Consider the following 25,728-nt stretch of genomic DNA (forward strand, 5'->3'; position numbering starts at 1 on the left):
GTGAAATGTAGGGTGAGGAATAAGCCATTGCTTTACTTCCAAACAAGTATAAGAATCTGTTTGGGTTACTTCATAGGGCAAACGTCGACCTGTCCTCCAATTGGCCAGTCCTGTTAGAAGTCAGCCACTGGGATATGAGCTGGTGGTTTGGTTTTGAGTCACTCATAGCCCTTTCTTAGGCAAATTCTGGGATAATTAATCAATCTTACTTTTCAAAATAGCATCAAGAAATAGGACAATGAAATCACTGTTAAGTTTTGAAGGTCTAGTAAAATACTCATGAGACACTTAGCAATGGCTGCCTACCTCTGGGGAGGCGGATGGGACCTCATTAAAAGAGGATATGAAGAGAGAAATTTCCAATCTTACAATGGGGATACTTGCTATTAAAAGAAAATTCATAATCAAGTAGCATACAGCATAAAATAACAGAACTACACAAAACAACCGAGTCACACTTGTATACTGGACAGTATCAACCACAGCCCTAGCACATAAAAGTTGTGAAACTTTTCTGAGCATAGATTTCCAAGTATATAAAAAAGTGAGGATAAGAACTTCTATTGCACAAAATCCTTTTGAGTATTAAATGACTTCAGTGAAACCATCGATCACATAAGTTCCTTAAAAATGTCAATTTCTACTCTCTTGCCAATCTACAAGTGAAGGAAAAATCTGCCATGATGTTACCTACATTTGAGTCTTTTTATAAATATTTTTGATACACTTTTTTAAAACTTAGAGATCCACACCCTTAACTTCCAGGTCATTAATTAGAAGAAGATTGATTTTTATTTTTAAAATTAGCTGTTAAATTATTTTAAAAATTACACAAATAATACAAGACCACATTTTATAATTAAAAAAACAAATCAAACAATACAGAAGTCTATAGCATGTAAAAGTGATGTCTCTTCCCTTTTGCACCCCTCTTCCCAAGCCACTTTTATCTCCAGAAGGTATTATTATTTTAGATCTTTTCCTATACCTTCTTGTATTCATATTCTCTATTCTTATCTTTTTATTATGAAAAATTTCAAACAGAGAAAATTAGAATTTGTGTAATGTGAATTTTGTTGATATAACTGTTCATGTTTATATATCGGTTGGATATTAACTTTCTCTGTACACCATTTAGACACTCTTCTCCAAAACTTAATCTCTCTCTCTCTCCTTCCCCTATCTTCTTTCTATCTGTCTACCTATCTCTATCTATATACCTATCTACCTATCTGCCTATCTGCCTATCTACCTCTCTACCTCTCTACCTCTCTCTCTCTCTCTCTCTCTACCTACCTACCTACCTATCTATCTATCTTCCCATCTAGCTACAGAGAAGGATTGCTATCGGTTTTATTTTTTAATAAATACTAGAAAATTGTTCAGTGACTTCTCACTTTGCAATCAGTCTTGAAAATCTTCCCAAGTCATTCCATATAGACATATCTCAATTCTTTTAATCTCTGTATTCTAATCCATATTATGAATATATGATCATTTTCACATCAGTTTCCTATTGATGCACATTTAAGTTATTTCTACTTTGTCAAATCATCAATTCTTTTCCTTTAGATTGCTTTTGAGTTTTAACATTTCACTTGGAAATGTTTCCTCCTCATAACCACATTTAAAAAATAATACATATACTTTTATAGCTTTGTGCGTTTTTTTTTTACATTAACCTTTTAAATCTACTTTGAACTTTTTGTTAAGGATGGGAGATGGAGATTTAATATTATTTTTTCCCCATGGGTATTCAATTTTCTCAATACCATTCTTTCCCCAGGGGTTTGAGATACTGCTTTTCTTTAGGACGCACTGAATCGTGTACAATACCTGCCAAGTTTTTCTACATCATCCACTGTCTCTGGTAAGGCAATACCCTTGGTTTCAGGCAAAAGCATCACGAGAGCCCCGCAGACAGATGCCAGGATGCCTACGGGACAGGGAAAGGCGTTACCACACCAGGAACACACAACACCCCCTCCTGTCCCTCCCAGCTCACTCTGGAGGCCATGTGCTCACTGACTCTAACCAGCCCTCAACAGCAGCAACCCTGTGGTCACCCTAACCAGCCCTCCAGCTTTCCTTGGCCACCATTTCAAGGGCTCTCTGTCTTCCTCAAACCCTGTGCAGTCCCACTGCCCCGGTACTCCTGGCATACGTTTGTTCGTTCACTCATTTAACAACTATTTACTGAGTGCCTATTAAGTGACAAACACTCAGAGAAGACCTCACCTCTTACTCCTCACCAGAGGGGAATCCCCTCAGCTTCCTTTTACTGACACTAGACCTTCACAGCACCCTCTCCCTCCCTTTCCTCCTCCTGTCGTGTTACAGTGTAATACTTGACCCCACTTCTGCCCAAGCACCATCTCTGGGAGGCTTCTTGGGCTCCTCACCCTAGTGATTAATCCTCTCTCTCCCATTGGTGGAAGCACGGGAACATACTCAAATCCTCCATCTTTAAGGACCCTTCTATCCACCTCACATTGTCCTCTAGTTACCATCCTCCCTTTAGCCCTTCTTTAGAGCTGAAATTCTTAAAACACTGTCCTCTCCTATGTTCTACAAATCTTCATATCCTAGTGGTATGCGGGTAAATGTTTACCAACCAGCTCTCCAGAAAATAAAGCCCTGATTTGTAGCATCTGCCAATTTCCGTGGTGTAAATACCCTCACCACGGACATTTCAAGTATCAGCATGACATCAGTGAATGAGGCAATGGGAAGAGATATGCAGTGGCATTCTGTTACATAGAATTTCCATAACAGTAAAATGTAAATAAATTAGGAACTGATGAGTCATGAGTATTTACTACCTCTGTTTTTAATATATTTTATATATTTAATGTTTAATGATAGCTGTGTTTAACAACTGGCTCAAAAATTCTTGAAAACTTAACAATTGGCCCTGGCAGGCTGGTGCAAGCCAGCTCCAGGACCACTGCGAGTCAAATCCCACCTCCACCTGCTCTCATCTGGGTCCTGCCCAGTGTCCTCCCTGGCCCTGCTCCAGCCAGATCACCAGCTGCCACTCGCCACCAGATCCACTGGCACTGCTTCTCTGTCCTTGCTGCCTGGCCTCGCGGCAGCACTGGCTGCTGGTGAACGCCCGCCCTCCGCTGGCTCCCCCGCTCCATGCTTCCTGGTTTCCCTCCTACTCTTCTCGAATCCTTCTCAGCTCTTTGGCCAGCTCCTCTCCCTTTGCTTATGCCTGATGCTTTTTCCCTCCTCAGGGCTGTGGCCTGGGCCCTCTTTTTTCCTCTCACTCTGCCCTATGTTCTGGGGGTCTTAGTGACTCCCACAGTCTCGATGGTTATCTACATTCAGATGGCTTCCAAATCTTTGCTGCTGAGCCTCATTTCCCTGCTGAGCTCAGCTCACCAGAGAAACTGGCTTCTCATGATTTCGACTTGGATTTCTTACAGGTATCTCATACTCCAAACGGCCCAAACAGAATCCCTCCACATCCTCCTGCAGGCCTGCTCCTCTGGCATTCACTAAACTAAGGCCTGGCCATCATCTACAGTTTTCCCAGCCAGGAGCCTGGGCTTCCCATCTCCCTGCTCCGTCTGGTCCTTGCCCAGTCAATCATCCCGTCTTGACAATTTTACTTCTAATATATAGCCACGTGTCACTTAATGACAGGGACACATTCTGAGAAACGTGTCGTTAGGGGAGTTCATCGTTGTGTGAACATCAGAGAGTGTACTTACACAAACCTAGATGGTATAGCCAATACACACCTAGGCTCTATGGTACGAATCTCATGGGACCACTGTTGTATACGCAGTCCATCGTTGAGCAAAATGTTATGCGGCGCATGACTATATTTCTTGAATCTATCCACTCTTCTCCATTCCCACTATCACCTTAAACTCAGCCTCTACGATCTCTTACCTGATTACAACAACATTCTTTTAATTGTGTCACACTAGTCTTGTCCTCCAATTCATTTGCACATGTGCTGTCAGAGTCATATTTTTAAAACGCAAATCTAATGCTGTCAACCCCAGCTTCAAACTCTTCACTAGCTTCCCACTGCAGTTTGGATAAAGAGCAGACCCTTCACACATCAGATAAGACCCTACGTGATCCGGCCCAGCCTACCCGCCCAGCTTCATCTCTCTTCAGGCCCCACCTCACACACTATACTCCGTACTTGAACTTCCTTGCTGCCAGAAAACAGCTTCTTCCTCTTGCTCCTGGCTCTCCCACTGCCTGGAGTACCAGCCCTCACTTTTCACGTGGATAATTTCTACCCCTCTTCAGATTGCAACCTAGACATTGCTTCCTTCCTTTCTGACTTTCTCTCCTTGACTCACCTGGGTCAGGGGTCCCTGTGATGGGCTTTCACAGCCCCCTTTGCTTTCAGCATTTATCACACTCTATTGTGACTGATTGTGTGGAAATTTGGCTCTCTCTGTGAAGGAAGGGCCTGCACGATGGCACCACTGCCCAATTTAACCAGCACTCATTGCAGGCCAGGTTGCCATCTTGAATGATTGGCTCCTAGACCACTCTGTCTTGGTTGAGCAATAGCACTCTTTGCTTTTTCATGCTGGCCACAGAATCAATGCTGAGCTCGTGTATCAGATCCCATGAAATAACTTGAGATGATCTCTCATTGAATTGACTGATGTCAAATGTTCAGAAGCTGACTCTGCTGTCCCCAGCTAGCACTGTTAAAGGATTTTTGCATTACGCAGGATGTATATCCTCATGGACTTGATATTTTCATTGTAGTTTAAACTGCTGAGCAATGAATGAAAAACATTCTCTACTGGGAGTAAGGAAGTGGATGTAGAAGAAAGGTAGGTGAGAAAGGGGCCAACCTGTATCCTTTCTTGCTGAGGACGGTGGGGAGGTGTGAGATCCAGGTAGAAAGGTTGGAACAGCGCTTGAGAGACACTGGACTGAATTACCCTAAGGTCCCTCCCTACACTATGGTTCTACTCCTTTGTGAGTTCTACAAAATCTGCAGACAGGAAGGAGGCTTGAACTAGAGGGGCATCAAAGAGGTGATGGCACATGTGCAAGGGATCCTGTGTCCTCTGTTCTGTCAGCATAGCACGCTCAGCATCAAAGCAAATGAAGATATGATATTGACAGATACAGAGCATTTAACAACACAATCGGTTTTTAGGCTTGTTTTTAAACATATTGAAGATCCAATCAGGTCCCCTGAAAATTAGTGGTTCTGTTCCCCAACATCATAAAAGAGTTTCATAGTATTTGATTTTAACTCAGAACCTAAACAAAGAAAGCCAAATTCAACACTGCTCATCAGAACCCTTTAATATAAAGTCAATTAAGATCATTTAGGGTTTCACATTTGATTGTAATCAGATTGGCTCCTCAGAACTGAAACAGTTGTCACAAAAAGATTAAATGGATATCATTAACATCAACCTAATAACCATTGTAGAGTTCTATTAATGCAAAGACTGTAGAGGAAAGCATTTAAGAATCGTACATACAATGAGTTCTTACCGAAGATGATAAGAGGTAGTTCCAGCCAGACGGCTGCTAACCGGAAGAGTAGAAACGGGGCTATGATGCCCCCAAAATCACATAAACCCGAACAGAGAGAAACTCCAAAGTTGCTGCAGAATAAAAAGTTGTTTTACACGAAAAATATTTAAATAAATTCAAGATAAGTGAAATATTCAGATATACAAGTAACAAAGAAATTGTAACAATATTTTCCATTTCTACAGCTTTTAACTTTGAAAACTACTACCCTCATACTCTAAGCAAACCATTTCCATTCTGTAGCATCTCACATCTGGGTAAATGCTGAGTCACAGCGAGGACAGTGAGGTCTACAGTGTCGGGGGAAATCATTCTTCCGTCAACAGCTCACTATCCAGCCCACTCTGTGACACACAGGTGTCACCTTGGCACCCTAGTTTGACAGTAAGGTGTGCCCATGAATATTCCCCCAGGAAACGAGGCCAACTTGTATTAGTCCGTGCACACTATTTCATTTTGTCCTTCATTAATCAGCTGCTCGCAGCTGCAAGATAAGGATTGTGGTCAGAACAGAGGCTGTAGCTGATGAAGACATATTTAACCCACATCTAAGCAAGTGCACTAACCAGATTTTCTGATTCCAAGTCTAGTGCCATTCCACAAAACCATGGCTGCATATAAAGATATTGATATGAGAAACCCTTCTATCATAAACTGCAGAAGACAGCAATGCAGAAAGCAGCTACAATACAAAGCATATTCTTTACAGCTGAATTCAGCCCAGGCTAATATATCACCAAGCTAAGGAAAATATTTCATGGTTTTTACGTCAAAATATTTGGCTGCAGAATTACTTAGGAGAAACCAGGACGTATATTTTGGAATTACCGTAATGTTGTTGGGTACAATTCTGAATTTACCAAATAAACAATTTCAAAGGCTATGGTTATCCCTAGTCTTCCCAAGGTGGCAACTGTGGTCCTCAACCATGGTATTCCTGCAAACACAGAAAGTGTGGAAGAAAGAGTTAGGGGTCTGCTTTCAAGGAAATACGATAAAACAACCAAAGGCATTTGCTTAATGTTTTCCCAGTCCTAAGTCTTTGCTAATTTTTTAGCCCAAATGATAGATACCTTCTAATATTGTAGCCAAATTTCAAGAGCTACAACCACCACCAGCATGACAGCTGAGATTTAGTGTACTAGCTGCCTTTCTGAGTAGGTTAGATTTCCTGAATACAATCCCAGAACCACTTATTGAGCAGCCACTACACTGAAAACAATGTTCCAGGCATTGCCCTCCTAGAGGGTCTGAGTACACCGGCCTTTTGTCTAGAAGGTGGTCTTCGCCTGTGTCCTTGAAAATCATCACCAAAGTCTGGTACCCAATTGTCCTCTCTGTTCATACTCCATAGCGATAACACACAGAATAGCTGTTCCCAACAGACCAGGGAAAATCTGGACATGAAGCTGACTTTGGTTTCTAGAGAATAGCAAGGCCTCGAGGACTGGGATCTTTGGAAGGGGACATTTATGCCATGTGTCATCACTATGGTGTATGTCATTCATTGTCTTCCTAATCCCCAATCTTGCTATTTCCCCCAAGAAATCATCTAGAAGGAGGCAGATTCTTAAACACTAGTTGGTTCATTCATTTTGAAATGAACTGTTTTAGGGCTACTCTGGTTGTATGAGGAAACTCTCCTTTCCTCCATCGTAACTGGTAGAAAATACCAAATGCTCTTTATTAAATATTTTCTTTCTTTTGTGTTTTAAGGGAAAAGGGAGTAAATTATTTTTGCTCTAAAAAGCAGTGCTTTAAATTTCTTAAGAGTTGTGCCATTGATGCCATCCCTTCCTAGTGGACTTGGTGTGAGGACATACCAGTGCACGAACAAGAGCATACCTGCTCTCCGAAGCAAAGCTAAGGACCTTCAGCATATGTCTGACTTCCATATTTGAAAGCTTTCCTTCTGCTAGTCATGCTTATTTATGCTCACTCAGCACTAAAGTGGTCCTCTTGTCTTCTAGGAAAATAATTGCACTCTCCCAAATATATAATTTTTTAGTAGAAAAGTAGGCATGAATGAGGAGGATGAAGGAAGACACTCAAACTTGGTATATTTGTGCATGTTCTCTCTAAAGAATATTCAACAAATAAAAAAAGCTAAAACTCACTACATAAAACAATTGCCTAGGAGGGCAAGCAGAGAAAAAGATGGTTTAAGAATCCAGATTATTGCTGGGAGACCCCAGTTCATTATATTTTGATTTCAAACTGGCCAAGGATGTCCTTGTGAACTTGATGTTTTCCCCAGACAAGAACACCTGTAGCTCTCACATTAACAGTTACATCACGGAGTGAGGAATAGTGGAGTTATGCTGATGCTCTGGGCTGCCATCTGCTCTGGCGTTGAACGGTTGTAAACATGTGTTTTATTTAGGCTTTATTTTTTCATTAAGGCCAGGGAGGGGGACTAGGAAATGCATTCCACCCCTTCCTTCAATGAGCAGGTGGTGCAGTGCCAGGTGCTGGGGAATGGAAAGTGGGAGCCGTTGCCCAGATTCTCTGGCTCCCAGCCCAACTGGGCAACCTCTCGCTGTTCTCAGGCTGCAAAGAATGCTGCGTGCTACCGTGGAAATAGCTAGATTATCCATGTTAGGTTCCTAAATTATAGTTTTTTTCTACTGAGTCAAGAGTGCTCTTTAAGTGAGTCACACTGAAAACTTCAATGACAGCTTAAGTTTACAACTGAGGCTAAGACTGTTTGCTGGAAAGAACCAAATGAAAACCAAGGCACCAAATTAAAACACACACACACACGTCATGAAAAACATATGTGGTTAGCTAGTGAACGCAGATAAATAACGATTCAATTCAGAAAAACGTTCAGAAAATGCTGTCAAGTTGACACCCTTGAGGAGACATGGTCGATCCTATGTGCTGACCTTAATCTAAGAGACTCTCAACTTGTCCCAGTCAATAGACGCCAGTATATAGCTACACTGGGACAGAGATTTTGTTGAAATGTGTAACAAAAGAGAAGTCCCAAAGGCAGTGCACTGTTTGTTCACTAAAGAATAAAATGAAAACAATTTACTAGGAGGAGTAAATGATGTGTGAATATTACGTACGCACACAAAAACTTTAGATCATCCCCGTAATACGCTAAGTTCATCTTGGAGCGGCAATAGACATCTTTTGGTAACAATGACAAAAAAACCTACAAGACAATTTAAAAATGGGTACTGAAGCTGAAACTGTCTTCCATGAAGTCATGAGAACACAGAGAAAGAGGGTCCCTCTGAATGGAGATTTGGTCAAGCTAGTACAGATTATTGGGAATAATAACTCAATTTTTGAAGAAAAGATGCACGATTTTAAATAAACACAATTTTGTAGCTCCTCTGAATGTACCATCTGTTCTGAGTTTGAAAATAAAATTTAGCGAAAATGCCCAAGAGAGATATGGAAATTAAGATACATGGATTCAGTTTTCACTTAAAGAGAAATAAAAGACTACTGTTCATTTCAAAAAGAAGACTTACCAAAAATGCTAGGTTTGTAGCCATCCTAAATAAACTCAAATTAAAGATGGCAGATGGGGATGGATAAAGAAAGCTCTTTACTTTTCAGACTTTAGTGAGAGTTTAAAAATTTGGGTCAAAAGCAGTGAGTCTTCGATGAGAATATAGCCAGAAAGACTATTTCGTTCTCCAGAATCTCATTCTTCAGACCATGAAAAGTTGTGCTTAGTGGAGCAAAAGCTGGTTAAACTGTTTTCTGTGAGATAATTTTAGAGCTGGTTCCTCTTAAAGGCCAATCAGCATTCTCCACAAGGACTGTCATCCTGTTGATGACGTCAAGAGTGACCGAGAGGAAAAGTCTTTCTAATGTTAACTGAACAGCCCAGCAACCAAGTCCAAAAGCTCCTTTAAGTTGGAAATAAGGCCTGTCAGCTCAAGTGAGGAACCTCTGTTACTATCTGGTGCTCACACAGAGCAGTAGGAATTTGAAATTATTCTTGCCAGTCAATCATGATCGACATGTGACTATAAACGCAGCCGAATCTGCAGAAAATATACATAAAATGTGTCTGGAATGAGAGCCACTAGCTTTCAATATTGCTAAAAATAAATTCTAAAGCTTAAATGAAGAAATTATAGGGCCGGCCCCGTGGCTTAGTGGTTAAGTGCACAAGCTCCGCTACTGGTGGCCCGGGTTCGGATCCCGGGTGCGCACCGACACACCACTTCTCCGGCCATGCTGAGGCCACGTCCCACATACAGCAACTAGAAGGATGTGCAACTATGACATACAACTATCTACTGGGGCTTTGGGGAAAAAAAAAAGGAGGAGGATTGGCAATAGATGTTAGCTCAGAGCCGGTCTTCCTCAGCAAAAAGAGGAGGATTAGCATGGATGTTAGCTCAGGGCTGATCTTCCTCACAAAAAAAAAAAAAAAAGAAAGAAATTATATCTACAAAATAATACTGATCAGACCAAGCAGAGAAGTCTATTCTTTGCCTTATATTTTTCAATATAGGAAGGTGTTCTCTACAAAACACCTTGATTCCCACCCACCTAGCTACTTCAACATTGGTTTGGACATATGGTCTTGAATGCTTTCTGGGGTCATACTGTGTGCAGCACACATTAAAATCATCCCCATCAGTCAGAGCCAGAGAAAATCTTCTAGGGTAAAGTATACATCCATGAAATGATGGGTCACGCTGAAGTCATTAACCTTTCTCCCCACTTTCCTAACTTCACATGCAATGAATACTTAATTCCTATTCCATATGTGATGAGAACAGAAGACCTCATCTTAGGAAACTGCATTTTTAAATTAAACTAGAAACGATACAGTGCCAAAGTAAAATGGAAAGAACAGTGAAGTCTCCAATGTTCCCAATATGTCACCCTTCTACTTAAATTGTACCAAGGTTCCATGGACAGGAATTATGTCGATCTTGTTCACCACCCTATCCCCCATCCTAGTTTAGTGGGGACAATTAATAGATACTAAATAGACATGTATTGACTGATATCTATTATAGAGATTTCCCAACTCTTAGAACGTGCTAACTCAATGTAGCAGGTTCAATAGTATCCCCCAAAATTCATGTCCAGCCAGAACCTCAGAAAGTGACATTATGTCAAAATAGGGTCTTTGCATATGTAATAGTTAAGACATAGAGAAACAGAGAGGAGAAGGTCATGTGAAGATGGAGGCAGAGACCAGAGTGACGCCAAGCAACGCCAAGGATTGCTGGCATCCTCTAGAAGCTAGGAGAGAGGCATGTACCAGATTCTCCCCCAGAACCTCTGGAAGGAACCAACCCTGCCAGCAACCAGCAGAAGCTAGGGAGAGGCACGGAAGGATCCTCATCTAGAGCCTTCAGAGGGAGCGTGAACCTGCCAACACCTTCGTTTCAGACTTGTGGCCTCCAGGACTGTGGAGAATAAATTTCCGTTGTTTCATGCCACTCAGTTTCTGGTACTTTGTTATTGCAGCCCTGGGAAACTAACACACTCAAGAAAAATGAGATAAATGCAAATAGTCTGTTCTGTCTGTCATCAACCATTCAAATATGACAGACAGAGGACTTGACATCTTTTTTTTTTATTCTATTGTGAGGACAGGCATATCTGCAATTTTATTTAAATAAGGTCTATCTGATGTTTTGGGATTTCATAAACCTTCATATAATTAATAAACTCATCTGTAAATATCTGACTGTTCTCACTTCCACAATATTATCAGTTATTTCCTGATTCTTAGAGGATTTTCAAGAAAGAAAGGAAGGAAGGGAGGGAGGAAGGGGGAGAGAGAGAGAGAAAGACAGACAGAAAGACAGACAGAGAGAAAGACAGAGAGAGAGGGAGGGAAGGAGGGAGGAAGGAAGGAAGGAAGGAAGGAAGGAAGGAAGGAAGGAAGGAAGGAAGGAAGGAAGAAAGAAAAAGAAAAAGACGGCCTCTCTTGTGCTGACACAAAAGACTACCAGAGAATCCAGCCCTCAGGTAACCCCCATCGCACACCCCCTGGAACATGAAAATAATTGACTTGCTCTAACTCACATGTTCCCTGGGAGTTTGAAAGGCTTGCTCTGTCCAGTGCCTGCTGTGTTCTACAAGAGAGATAATCTGGGGTGTGTTAACAGTGCATTTGGAGTTACCTGCAACCTCTGTACCATGTGCCAGTCATCAAGCCTCCCAAAATTTAATTCTGAAACATCTCTCAAATCAAGCTCTCCCATCCAGGTCCGACTGCCATGACCTTAATTCCTGCTGTCAGCATCTTTCTCTCCTCATTGCCATTGTCCAAACTGCTGCAGCTACAGGGAGGCCACCCCCTTCTCCTCCTCCCGAAGCTCACAAGACCATGCCCAAGCTCCTGGCATGGCCTGTGAGGCCAATCACCACTGGTGACAGACATCCCTCAGCCTCCTTGCCTGGATATTCTAGCAATAACAAAGAATGTTTGGTTCCTGGACCGTTAAAGGTGTTTCATCCTTCTGGGAACTATGTTCTCCTTTGGAAAAATCACTCCCACCCTTCTCTTCTGTCTGGTACATTTCCTTCTTCATCCATGCCTAGTTCTCACCTCTGGGAAGCTTTCCCTAACCACCCGCCATGGAAGAATCACTCTCTCCACCTATTTCCTTTTGTTATTTCTGAATCCTGTAAATAATTCTATTATTTCACTTATTACAGTGAGTAGTGAGAGCATTGAAGTGTCTATATCCCTTGCTAGGTTGTCAACCTTTTGAAGTCAAAAACCGTGGCTTTCTTCCTTGTGTAACCTCAGTATTTCACATGGGCCAGCGACACGGCAGATGCTCGAGAAATATGTCAAATAACGTCAATGATATCACAAAAGTAAGATAAAAGTGATCAAGAGTAAACCATATCACCACGAGCTAGATTTCACACATCTATTTCATCCAAATAAATGTAAGAATGGAGAAAATAGAAAAATCTATAGAACCAATGTCTTATACAAAATGTTATACTGATTAAGCAGAAGATTGAGTGACACCACAAGAGCATGTCTGGTACCAAGGTTTTGGGGCAATGGTACATTTTCTAAGGACAAGAGGTTCCCCATTCCTGATTATTTTGATTTAAGATTTTTTTCAAGTTCTTGGCTGCCAAACAGACTTGGAGGACAATTACCTTCTGGTAGGAAAGCAGTGACAAGGCATGCCACGCCTGCCACTATATTGCTTGCTGCAAAGGGAAGGCGTCGTCCCAAACGCTCAATGGTTAGTAAGATCAAGAGAGCTCCTGGCAGTTCCACGACTCCTGAGATGAAAAAGTCTATATAAAGGTTGCCTCCTAGAATTCCCAGGCGCATGACGAGTCCTTGGTAAACCACTGCACTCGTGAACCTGGAGCAACATTGAAAGACAACGGAGAACAAGTAAAAGATAACTTCAACCTGACTTGCAGAAAGGGGTGCGTTGTAAATTTGACACAAGCTTTTGAATCCGTCACAAGTCAAACTTACCAAGCAAACATAAGTATAAGTGTGCACTTCCTCATTTGGGGAGTCCTCACCAGATCTAAAAAGGATGGATTACTAACTTCCTCATCTGTAACAGTGATCTATGTAAGAGAAGCAGATTTCAGTAGCAATAGACAACAAGGAACATCTGCATATTATAGATTTGTCATTGACCAGATTCAAAGCTACCAAATCAAATGATCTTACTGACCTGGCCAGGCTCTTTCACTATTACATCTTAAAACCTGAGAATGAAAAGTTTGCTCCTCTAGCCTTTTTAATAGGTCAAATTCACAAAGATGTGGTTGCTGCACTGAGAATCTATTCTTAGGCTAATATCAGCAGTAACATGTATTCTAAACTGCTCTAAGTAAACAAGGAAAAAAGATGTGTAAAATTCATTTGTGCATTTATTAAATTGGAGAAAATACGCGTAAAAGTGGTGAAAGCAGGTGGGATCCAAACAAGTGTTTCTTTATCTATTAAATCCTCAAACCTGATGTTGACAAATAAGATAGAGTAATGTTAAGTTTAAGAGCAAGCATGGCACCAAAGGTGTCATTTTGCTTCTGTCCATTTACTGGAATCTAGCATCTTTTTGATCCAGGAAATTTCAGATCATCTCTATGCGGTCATCAAGTTGGTCTTTTCTTTAGTTCAATTAAACCAATATTGCAGTTTGCCTACTATGTATAAGGCACGATAAAAAAACAAACTTAAACAGCAAACCCTCCATAACCACAGCTGCTCCAGTCTAGCATGTCAAAGGAATCACAACACAACCCCCTGCAGTGACAAGTGTTTCACATTTCCATGTGCTTGCACATTCTGTTACCTCTGCTTGGAGAGCCCTTAGATCTCACAGTCCTGATTTCACCTCCCCTGGGAGACCTTTCCTAACCTCAGGGAGAACTGATGACTCCCGATCCGCGCCTCTACTCAGCAGCTTCTATCATCACACCTACACAACTGTGTGCCCTTATGGGCCTACTTCTTTCTCCCTCCTTGAGCTCTGGAGGTCTGGGAGGGTGGACACTGGATCTTAGCACCGAGCAAAGTGCCTGGTGTTCAACACTTGTTTGAGTGATGACTGAAGGTTGAAACAAGAAGTCAAGTGCCCTGGCCATGTCTGTTCCTCAGAGTGTTGCCCTCAGTCTTTGCTCTTCTATTAAGTGAGAATCTTGACTAGTAAAGACAGGATGCCTACTGTCTGTTTACTCAACTCCAGATCTGACCCAGATTGACTAGAAATCTAGGCAAAATTTCCCCAAGCCTTTGAGCCAAAAGTGTCTCTACCAACAGTCACAAGAATTTGACTGAGAATAAATTCACACTGATAGGACCTTGTCCATCACCTATTCTACAGGTTACACTCAATGCATCAACGAAAGCTTGATATCTCCTGCTTATGCTTGCTCCTGGGAAAGTTGCACGCACAAAAGAAGACTGCAAAATGGGTGTCTTTAGATCACTGTCTTTTCCTAAGTCTTTCCAACACTGTGTTTCTTCTATACCAAGACACATATTTTTCACATTTTAACATTTCTTAAATTGGGATGTGTCCTACAACTGAGCTGATAAGAAAGCAATGTGTCACAGTTTCAATAGCATGGTTTTTCTTTCTTAGTGGTACATAAAATGATGATGTGTCTTAGAGTCAATGAAACAATAGTAGTTTTCATGGCAATGCTTGTGGAATAGTAGTTTTAACGGCAATCAATGCTAATTGATTCCACCATCCATTCTTTCTTTCTCCCTTTTGAAAACAGAATCCACTGACTTTTAGTTGGCCACATGGCTGCCAAACTAAAGTCACATTTTCTAGCCTGTCTTTAAATTATGGGTGGCTCTGTGACTAAGATCTCAGCAATGAGGTGGGAGTGGAAGCTATGTGTATAAGTTCTGGGTCCCATCCTTTAAAAAGGCAATGGCTTGCTCTATGTTCACTGTCCTTCTCTTCCTGAGAGATGGAAAAAGAAGATGCTGGTGAACCAGCTTCGACCATACAACCTATTACAGGTGATAGTGGAGAAACAAGACAAGGAACCCGGGTCCAGGAGGGCCTCACAGAGCAAAGTCACCCTCTGGTAATTGGGCCACTCACCTCTGGGTGGGCATGTTAGACAGAAAGACGTTTTTCTCTGTTTTGCCACTTATATTTTTTGGTCTCTGTTTCAGCAAGAAGTTGACCTATACCCTAACTAATACAACGCCTCTTAAAATGTTCCCTGAACTAATCTTCTAAATTCTAAGACCCCAATGAAAGATTTTTTTTTCTTACCTACCTTTACCTTTGCTGCTCCAAAAATAAGGCAGGCATACCAACAGCAGAAGACAAGAACTTAGTATATTATAACAATATATTATTATATGGTTGGTTACCAAAACATTTTTCACAATTAGTTTCTATATATTGCCCACATTAAAATGGCTAGCTTCTACGGCATGTATAATATTTGTTAGATTCTGGGCTAAGTACTTTATATGAATTATTTCATTTAATTCTCATCGAAACTCTCTAAAGTTAGTACTTTTATTAATCCTATTTTATAAATAAGAAAAACTAGGCGTAGGACATTAAATAGCAGGAAGGTAGCCAAGACAGGATTTGAAACCAGGCAGTTGATAGAGATCTTCTGTTCTTAATCCCCACACTACATTACCAAATATATAGAAAGCTTTTTATTCTAGAAAACTTCTGTGTAGTTGATGGTCACTTCTATAGATTTTTAAAAAAGAACATTATACACTTGATCAAAAATCTAATCTTCAGTTAAACCACTGTTTTATGGAAAAGTCATATTTGACTAAAATAATTCAGATAAATTAGATTTGACTAAAATAATTTAGATTTTGAAGATCTTTAAATTCAAGATTAAAACCACAGATAACATGAGGGCAGTTTTCCTCCATGGACAGATCATTTATTCCAATGATTCTTTTCTTCTCACTTAGGGCTTTTCCACAATTCAGACTAGTGTTGGCTCGGTCATGTTCATCCCAGACGGTTCTCTTCTCTCCAGGGTGTCCCTCATAACTCTGCTTGTCTACACAGCTGCACCACTGTTCACCCAGACCACACAGATGGCGACAATCTTTATTTTTATTTTCAAAAGCAATATTCACAACAATTTATTATGGACTCCCCTTTATTTCCTCTTCAATCTTCTTATTTTCTGCCTATGGCTATGATTTCTATCCACTAGATAAGACTCTGAACAAGTTCATTTTCATTCAGGCCCCACTGGCAACATCCCAGAGTTTGAGGGAAATCATACATCACATATTTCAAAATCTCTTGTGAAGAGATAATTTAACATTTAAACACCTTTGTAGATTTTTCAATTATTCGTGGTTCTTAACTGTTTCTAAGTGATAAAATAACTGAGTATCTCTTGCCTTCATATTAGCTCTGCAGATGTCACTTTTTCCTGATCAAATCTCTAGGCTGGTTAACATGACATGTTAGATTTTTGACAAGACAATAGTGATCTGATGGTCTAATCCAGAGGTCAGCAAACTTTTTTGTAAAGGGCAAGAGAGTAAGTACTTTTGGTTTTGTGGGCTACAAGGTCTCTGTTGGAACTATTTAACTTTGCCATTGTAGTGTGAAAGCAGCCAAAGATGGATACTAAATGGATGACTGTGGCTGGGCTCCAATAAAACTTTGTTTACAGAAACAGGCAGCAAAACAGGTCTGGCCCACAGGCTGTAGATTGCCGATCTGTGAACTAGAAGGTTAGTGCTGGAGGAACTTATATAGAGATACTACTCTTATTTCCATTACAGAGAGGAAGAAGTTGAGGCACAGGAAAGCTAAGTAGCTTACCCAGTGAGGACTAACAGACAGTAAGTTGATGAGCCAGGATATTGATACCTAAGTCTGTCTTGCTAACCACTATCCTATACTGTGTCTACAGTATGCAGAATATAATATTTATTTTATTGTTTAAAAGTATGCTTGTTATCATTTCACTAATGGTTCTCACAGGACAGTGGGATTATGGTGGTTTTTACTTTCTTCTTTTTGGTTACAAATATTCTCTTAAAATTAAAATTTAAACCTATGTTACTTTTGTAACAAGAAAAAAATAGCCTACTTTTTTGTTGTTGACTCAGTATCAGTCTCCCTTTCTCTTTCTTAATAGAACCCCCACTATACCCACCACACACACAAACACACACACACCCATATACACAATTCATCAATTCATGTTCTCAGGGGCGCTGACTCTGTTTCCAGTTGTAGGGGCAGGCTTGATTATCTAAGGGTAATTATACCCTCTGTGCCAGTGACCAGGCATATGACTTATTCTGAACCAATGAGGAATGGACATGTGACCCAATTTGAGCCAATGAGAAATGGGCATGTGACCTAATTTGAACCAATGAGAGATGGACATGTGACCTAATTTGAACCAATGAGAGATGGACATGTGACCTAATTTGAACCAATGAGAAAAGGGCTTCTGGGAAAGTCTTTCATTGCTCTTATGTCAGAAGTTCCTGAAGGAATCTTCTCTCTCTTCCCTCAGGAAATTAATGAGGAAATGGTGGGCTCAAATAGATCATAGCAGCCATCCTACACTCAGGAGAGAACCAGTATAAAGACAAAGCCACCCTGTCAGCGGAACATAGGGAGAGGGAACACCGCGGCTTGAGGGGATTGTTGAGACCTGAGTCTGGCCAACCCAGAACCCTGCTGTAACTCTAGAATTCCAGATATATGAGCCAGGAAATGTGTTTATTGTCTAAGCCCATTTAAGTTGGTTTTCTGTTACTCGTTGCCAAAAGTAGGATTATCTGGAGAATTCAGTCCAGAACAATGCTTTTACTTTAATAACTGAATATTTTAGGCAAAATAATTTTGTTTTGGATAAAATAATTACTTCAATGCTCCAATTCAGTGTGTAAAAATATTTGAGATTAGTCTTAATTTCAAAATTTTAAGACTTAGACTCAAGCAGTCATATAATCTCTGCTTTTCCAAAGCACAAATCTAATGCCTAATATATATCCTCTAGTGAAAGAATACAAAGTGCTGATAACAAGTGGAGGTAATCGAGACCGTAAAACTTATCTTGCTTGTCCAGTGAATGAAAGGATTAATCGTACTTCCAAGCAAGTAAGTATTTTGCCAATTTAACAACAAATCCAGCTGGTCTTTGATTTACTGACATGTTCTCCACAGTGACGCAGATATTCTGAAAGATGACCCACTTTCTGGGTGTCCAAAGACCTTGAGAGGCTAAAAGCCGTATCTCGGATGGAACTCATCCAATAAAGTCTTGGCAACTCATGTGCGGTGTCGGCTACAGCTATTATTCTTTTACAACTTCTAGCTCTGTATTTTTTAAATTAAGCTGTGCTGTTTTTCTATTGCCGAACGGTTACCAGATTTTGCCTAGTCTGAGTCAGATACAGAACAGAAATGCTATATCAAGTTATTACATATATTTTTAAATTCGTTGTATTGAGATATGATTTACATACAATAGAATTTAGCAATTTTAAGCACACACTTCAGTGAATTTTGACAAGTGTGCAGTCGTATAACAACTACCGCCATCATGATATCTCCATTACTCCAAAAAGCTTCCTCTTGTCTCTTTGCAGTCTCTCCCCCTACCCTTAGCCCCCGACAACCTCTCATCTGCTTTCTGTCATTACAGTTCTGCCTTTTCTGGAACTTCATACAACTGGCACCATATATTATGTTGTCTTTTGTATCTAGCTTGGCATCGTGTTTTGTCAAATATTTATGTCATCTAAGCGGTGTCTGCTTGCTTCATTTTGGAGCAAGAGAAGGGAAATGCCCTTGGTAACATCTATCTGTTTGGAGTCTTGTTGACTAGTAACGTCACTCATAGAAAAAGGTATTGCTCATGGTTAAACCGCACACATTGGTTTCTTGATATTTACTGAGCTGATTGCTGTTTGGTCTATGTGTCTCTTAATTGTCTTTTAATTCTGCCAAGACTTTTGTTTCATATCAACAATGATGTACCCTATACGAATAGGGTATTCATCTTTGTTTGATTAATCTAGCTCTATTTATAATTCTTCCTGGTGCCTTTCTGAAACATTTCTCCAAGTTGACATTTTAATTTAAATTGCCAAGGAAGAGAAATACATTATAAAAACCAATCTGTTATAAATGTGATGTTCAGAGTTCCCCCAATGGGGGACTGGTTTCTGGTCAAGAAAGACAACCAGCCAGGGTCAGGCCAGAGACGCGGCATTTTACTAGGACATTTTCTTACAGTGCATTATCTAAATTCTATGAGCCTTAGTTCTCTCATCAGTAGCGTGAGGATAGTAACACTCACTTCATGAGTATTTTGAAGATTCAATTAGATAACCCCTATATATACACCTGGCATACAGTAAGTGCTCAATAATGGAGGCTGTCAACATTAATATTATTTTTTATAACATTTCCAGAGAGATTTTATTTCCAGATGATAATTCACTTGGCACTTTTTCATCCTTCCACAGTTAGTAATTTGTGATTGATGCTATAATGCAATAAAGGGAGATGCTTTTAAAGGTACTTTGACATGAACTGCTTTGTAAAGAAAACGGTCATTGTGCCCTTTTTTTTTAAAGGAAAGGATGTCTTTTTATATTGGATTTTCTTAAAGACACCAGGTATACCTAGCGTGAATTTGGCACTGTGGATCGCCCAGGCCTTAGATGGGGTAATTTTTCACAAATGTACACACAAGAAAATGACACTTAGAGAACTTGCTACTCAAAGTGTGGTCCCTGAATCAGCAGTGTGGGCATCAGCAGGGAGCTTGTTAAACACGTCCTACACCAGATTAGGGAATCAGAATCTGCATTTTAACGACACCCCAGGAGACTAGTGTCAGAAGCACTGATAGTCAATGAATAACAAGCCTGCTGACTCCTAGTATTTATTATTCCTGGGCTGAGAAGGAATGTGAGTCACCCTGGGTTTAGGAGGGAAGGACACAGCCGATCAGCAGGGTCTGCCAGGGGCAGGGGAGGGGAACAGTGTCAGGGAGCTGCATTCCTAGCCTTGTGGTTTCATCTGGTTGTTCTCAATAGGTGGACTTTTCATCAGTTAGCGTATTTTACAGGGAAAGGTGAAGCCACAGATGAAAAGTGCAATTTATCTGTCCTTGAGTCTAACGCTGTGATGTAGTCAGGAAAGGCATCGTCACAAGTTCCCTACAGGTTCTGTTCTCCAGAAGCTTTTAATCTGTAAGAAGTCTGTGTGAATAAAATATTCCTTGAGGATATGGGGCTCATTGATTTGGAGGAGCAGGAGCCACCCTCAAAGTTAAACTACCCATGGGTCTTTCATACAAGCATCGGGAGCTAGAGGGCTTGAGTGGGCCAGGAGGAAGTACATGTGACTGCCATGGTGTACTGATGGCCCCCACTCCACTGCCTCTTGGATGACCCCATTTGTCAGACAAAGGCCAGCACCAGAAGGTCCAGGAACACCACAGAGCTTTGGCCGGCTTCTAGGTGGCAACAGTGCTACCTGGTATCCATAAAAGAGAATTCACCAAATTACCCATAGTGCTTTGGGAATTTTTAAAGACCTCATTATACTTTAAAACAAGAGTAGAGAAAATACTCACCATAATGAGTTCAGGTGATCAAGAAATGTTCATATTAAAATTGTCATGAGTATCTGATGCTTATTAAAATAGTTAAAAACAAGTCCCAGTCACCTAGACCAGCCTTGTCCCATAAAAATATATTGTGAGTCACAATTGTCAGTTTAAATTTTCTAGAAGCCATATTAAAAGAGGTAAAAAGAAACAGGCAAAATTAATTTTAATAATATGTTCCATTTAACCCAATTTGTCCAAAATGTTATCATTCAACATGTAATTAATATGAAATTACTAATGAGATATTTTAGGTGTTGTATGTCATACTGAATCTTTGAAATCCACCATGCCACTCGCTTACTCTCATGGCACCTCTCAGTTCAGACTAGCCACACTTCAGGGCTCCATCATGCACGTGGCTAGTGGCTACTGTACTGAACAGAGCGGGTCCAAATAACCTCATACTCAGCCAGTGCTTTTGTCAGGATACTCTGTAGAGAAGATATTTATTCCATTCGTTTGAGCCCAGCCTGAAAGCGTCCCTCCCCTCCACTCCACGGCTGGGCACGCTGCCTAGAACAGCGAAAGTGCATTTCTCTAGAGGCCCCCCTGAGGGAGCCGAAGTGCAGCCTCAATATTTGCAAAGGTCAAAGGGTTGCAGCTGTGGGGCATATGTTGGAACATTTCTTCATTTCTTAAAAACAAATCTGGAGAGGGTTTTATTTTTTTAGGGGGGGAGGTGTTAACAGAAGGGAAAGAGAGAGGAAGAAAGAAGGGAACGCACTCTTATGTTCCAAAACTCTGACCCGAAAGACCCAGAACCAAAATCTGATGTTAGTGGATTGAATTAAAGATGCCACTGGACTCTCCAATAGCACTGACAAGTGTCAGTGATCATTACTGAAACAGAAAAGTTTATCAAAATTTAAAGAACGTCCAATGTCTTAATTGAACATCTGTAAGTCACTAGTTAGTCAAGGATTTTTTTTGATAAGGGAGAAGAAGCTAGTGAGTGAATTAAAGCAAATCATCTGATATATCACAAATAAAAGCCAAAAGCACATACTCCCACCCATCAGCATTCTCATCATTATTTCTTTTTGGGCTTCTGAAGGCTTCAGAAACTGCTTTAATAAGACCACGGTCTTTGACATGATAACAATAGGATATAAACTCATGAGATGGCCCTTTTCCACACCAGCTGGGGGAATATTTTCCACTAGGTTCTGGCTCTTTCTCGCACCCAGCTCTATCTTTTCCAGATGTGCAGGTGTTTGCAGGATTCTAGTAAAATTGCTACTTCTCCCAGTTAGATTCCTGGCAGGTGTCTTTCTGCCTGGGCCTGGGAACAGGAGGCACTCTGCCCCTACTCTGGGTTGGGAGCAGGCAAGGACAGCCAGGGTGACACCAGGCCCCATTCCATGAGTGCCCAGGCCATGGTGATGGGCATGTCCAGGACGGTGTTCTCAGAGAGCCTGCAGGTTGGGGTCAGCTGCCTCCCGTATTCCTGCCCGTCTTTTTCTCAGGGGACTGGGTCCCTCTACTCTTTGCCTTCCTACAGCTGTCACCAGCCTCTCAGCAAGCCTCCAGTCGAGTCCTTGAACAGACCCTGCGCTCCCCATCAGCTTGGTTGACGGGCATCTCTTCAGGATGTTTTGTCTAAATCTCTGCCCTGGGCTGGCCCCAGCCTGCTGGTTGTGCCCTGAGAGAGGCTGCCTGCCCTTCCCTTTCCTCCATTTTCCATAAGCTCCACAACCTTGTTCCCCTGAGTGCAGTCTTCCTTCTGTTCCCAGTACACCCTGTAGCTGTGGTTTCTCTGACCACAAAATGGGTCTTCATATTTTCTGTTCTATTTTTCCGTAAGAACGTTTAAAATTGTGTTCACACTTTGACCAAATTATTTTTTTACCAATTATAAGGTGAAACCTACTTTGCAGTAGTAATTTGAATTGAAAATAATTTATCTTCCTAAATTGGTGTCTCTCAAATGAATCCTGTATTCTAAATAACTTTTTTCTTTTAAAAGAGATCTGTAGTGGTACACATTAGCACTGTTTGGTAAATAGTTTTGGTTCCCTTTCTCCCTCCCTGTCCCATTATAGGGGTGTGATAGAATTCCGCTCCTTTGCCCCTTGTGATTGGGTGGGGCCACCCACCCAAACCTGCCAATGAGTTGTGAGCACTTCATTGCTGAAGCAGGACCCTCTAGAACACTCCCTTTTCTGAGATGGTCCAGGCTGTGCCTGCTAGGACAGCCTGGATAAAAGACTGAGGACCCCGTGCCAAGAGAGGAGCCCCCAGGCAACCTAGGTGGCACAGACAAGAGTGAGTCCTTTGTTTTTTGTTTTTTGTTTTTTTTTTATTTTTCCCCCCAAAGCCCCAGTAGATAGTTGTATGTCACAGCTGCACATCTTTCTAGTTGCTGTATGTGGGACGCGGCCTCAGCATGGCCGGAGAAGCAGTGCGTCGGTTCGCGCCCGGGATCCGAACCGGGGCCTCCAGCAGTGGAGCGCGCGCACTTAACTGCTAAGCCACGGGGCCGGTCCCTGTTGTTTTAATCCACTGAGATTTTGGTAATGTTTGTGACACACACGCCTTAGCCTATCCTGGGTGATAAAGAGTCCATAGATTTCTCAAGTTTAGGGGAAAAACCCTCTGGTCTACATCTTCTTCTCAATAGGAATTTATTATGCTAAGTACTCAGTTTTTATTTTGAAGTAATTAAACTAAGACTGTTCAATGTAAATTTGAGAAAGTTGCAATTTTTATGATTTTGTTTGTTTCTTAGAATTAATGAACCCTTCGGATAAAATCACACCATTAAAATTCCTAAAAAGAAACAAGGACTATTTCTATTGCATTTTCAATTAATAGGCACTAATCAGTTTATCACAGAAATGAACCATTAGTGTGTAACACTGAGGCAGAGAGAGCCCTGGGTGGAACTGCCGTCTTGTGGCAACTCTTAGCTAAGAGCTTATGCCGCTGTCTAATGAAAAGGCTAATCAAATTTCAGCCCCCAAGTAAATCTAAGGAAGGTGTCGGTGGGTCTAAACATCATGACCTCTTTTCACATATATGAAGCGTGCTCATACACATGACCTCCTTTTGAGAGGTATGGAGGTATTTGAGGCAGTATTGTCTCAGAGAGCAATTCTCATTTTTAAAGAATGAGAACATTGGGGGAACATTCATATCCCTCCTGCCTTTGCATTACTGATGTTCAGACTTTGAATAGTACTGCTTCATGTCAGCGATGAACAGAGAACAAAGTCCAGAATCAGAAAACGTGCTTTAGAAGGTGAGAAGTATTTGGTGCGTTTCCTAACAAAACATTTATCTTTTAAAGCCAAGAGTGTGAAGATGACTGGTAGCTGTATGTGAATCTGAGGTCTCAAGGTTGTGGCTCATAGAGCTTCGCAACTGTGCTGTGTTCGCTGATAACACTGTCTGTAGCCTAGCTAAAACCCGCAGCACAGAAGTATGTATTTAAGTTACTAATTATTGGGTTCCTTAAAAATAGTAGACAGGTTTTAGGTTGTAAACTAATTTAGACTCAGAATGGGAATTTGGTAAATGATGACTCTGCTTATTCGCTGGTTCTCAGAAAACTGGCTCCGTGTTGAGACAAATAAAGGTGGAGCCCTACTTCAGGAGCCATGAATTCAGGCCTGAATTTGACAGTGAAAGCCATAAACTAATAGAAGAATATCTTTGCGACCTTTGGATGCAAAAGAATATTTCTTAAATAAAACCTATAAAACAATCAATAGGCAAAAATATACACTGATTTGACCTTATCATATCAGTTTAAGGATTTAAGGATTTTTGTTCAATGAAAAAAAAATAGGTAAAGTTAATGGGTAGCCAAAATGCTGGAAGATGTTTACAATTTATAAAACTAGCAAGGGGATAATATTTAGTATATAAAAGGAGATCCTACAAATTGAAGGAGACAAAACACCAGAAAACCCAACAAAAATGGGCAAGAATATGGTGAGGCAATCCACAGAGAAGGAACCCAAATAGCAAAGGCATATGCATGAAGATGTGCTGAATCTCACTAATAACCAGAGACGTGCAACTTAAAACACTCAGGAGACTGGCCAAAATTAGAAGACTGGAAAATACCAAACGTGTTATATGGGCAATTGGGACACTCAGATACGACTAGCCGGTGTGCACAGGAAGCAACCCGGCCTTACCTACTGAGCTTGCCTGCATCCCAGGACCCAGTAGTTCCACCTGTAGGCATTATACTCCATGGGAAACCTCACAGAGGTTCAAAGGGGACATGTTTGCAAACATCTATCACAATTATTGGAGGCAATCTAGGTGCCTGTCTTTAGGAGGATGGAGATGTGAAATACAGCAGATGTGGACTGATGAAAACCACACAGCACTCACATGTGAGCAAGATGGGTAGGCCTTTGAAACATACTGCTTTGTGAAAAAGTAAGAAATGGAACCAGATCTACAGCAGCCCAGTGCCATTTATGTCACCTAAATGCACACATTCGACAAGTTCTAATTTATAAGGGCACATAAATATCAAAGGGCATCAATGAAGCACATTCAGTTGGGAACCTGCTGAGAGGGAGAGTGGGGAGAGTGGAAGAAGGGGAAAATAAAATCAAATAAACACAAGAGGAGCCTTGCACAGCCCAACGATGTGCCACGCACAGAAAGACCGGATTAACTCAACCTCGTACAGGGTAACTTAGAAGTCATCTCGGAACTTCCTCTGTTTCCAGGGCTTTCAGATTTGCCAACTATCCAAATTTTGCCTTTCTTCTGCACCTCAGAAAGCCCTAAGTTTCATATTTATCTACTTGCACTTGGGGGATGCTGAGAAACTTTTCCAAAGAATGTCAAGTACAGTTGAACAGTTAAAAGAACAATGGATATGCACCTCAATAAATATCAGTCCTTGGTGCCTTCTAGAATTGGCAAGCTGCTCCCTCTTCTGTTTCTTGATTTGCAAAATATTTTCTGCATACAGTTCCTTACTGTTCATTGGTAATGTCCTTTATGGCTCAAGGCAGAAAGATCTCTAGAGACGGACGAGATGCTCTTATGTACAAGCTATGAGCAGGTGGCATATGCCATCCCTGGAATTCCGATATTGGAGGTTGTTGGTAGCGAGCT

The 25,728-nt window shown here is 41.1% G+C and overlaps 1 protein-coding gene across 1 annotated transcript in view; it reads right to left on the minus strand.

Moving 5' to 3' along the window:
- SLC22A3 (solute carrier family 22 member 3) overlaps nt 1-25,728 on the minus strand; it is a 95,126-nt gene that overhangs the window by 3,057 nt on the left and 66,341 nt on the right. Inside the window, exons 6-10 of the mRNA XM_058534044.1 lie at nt 12,992-13,089; nt 12,658-12,872; nt 6,367-6,475; nt 5,497-5,609; nt 1,837-1,936 (exon numbers count right to left, since the gene is read on the minus strand). Coding sequence (XP_058390027.1) covers nt 1,837-1,936; nt 5,497-5,609; nt 6,367-6,475; nt 12,658-12,872; nt 12,992-13,089 — 635 coding nt within the window. The remainder of the gene's footprint in view (nt 1-1,836; nt 1,937-5,496; nt 5,610-6,366; nt 6,476-12,657; nt 12,873-12,991; nt 13,090-25,728) is intronic.

This window comes from Diceros bicornis, chromosome 39 (genome assembly GCF_020826845.1).
Source record: "Diceros bicornis minor isolate mBicDic1 chromosome 39, mDicBic1.mat.cur, whole genome shotgun sequence".
NCBI lineage: Eukaryota > Metazoa > Chordata > Mammalia > Perissodactyla > Rhinocerotidae > Diceros > Diceros bicornis.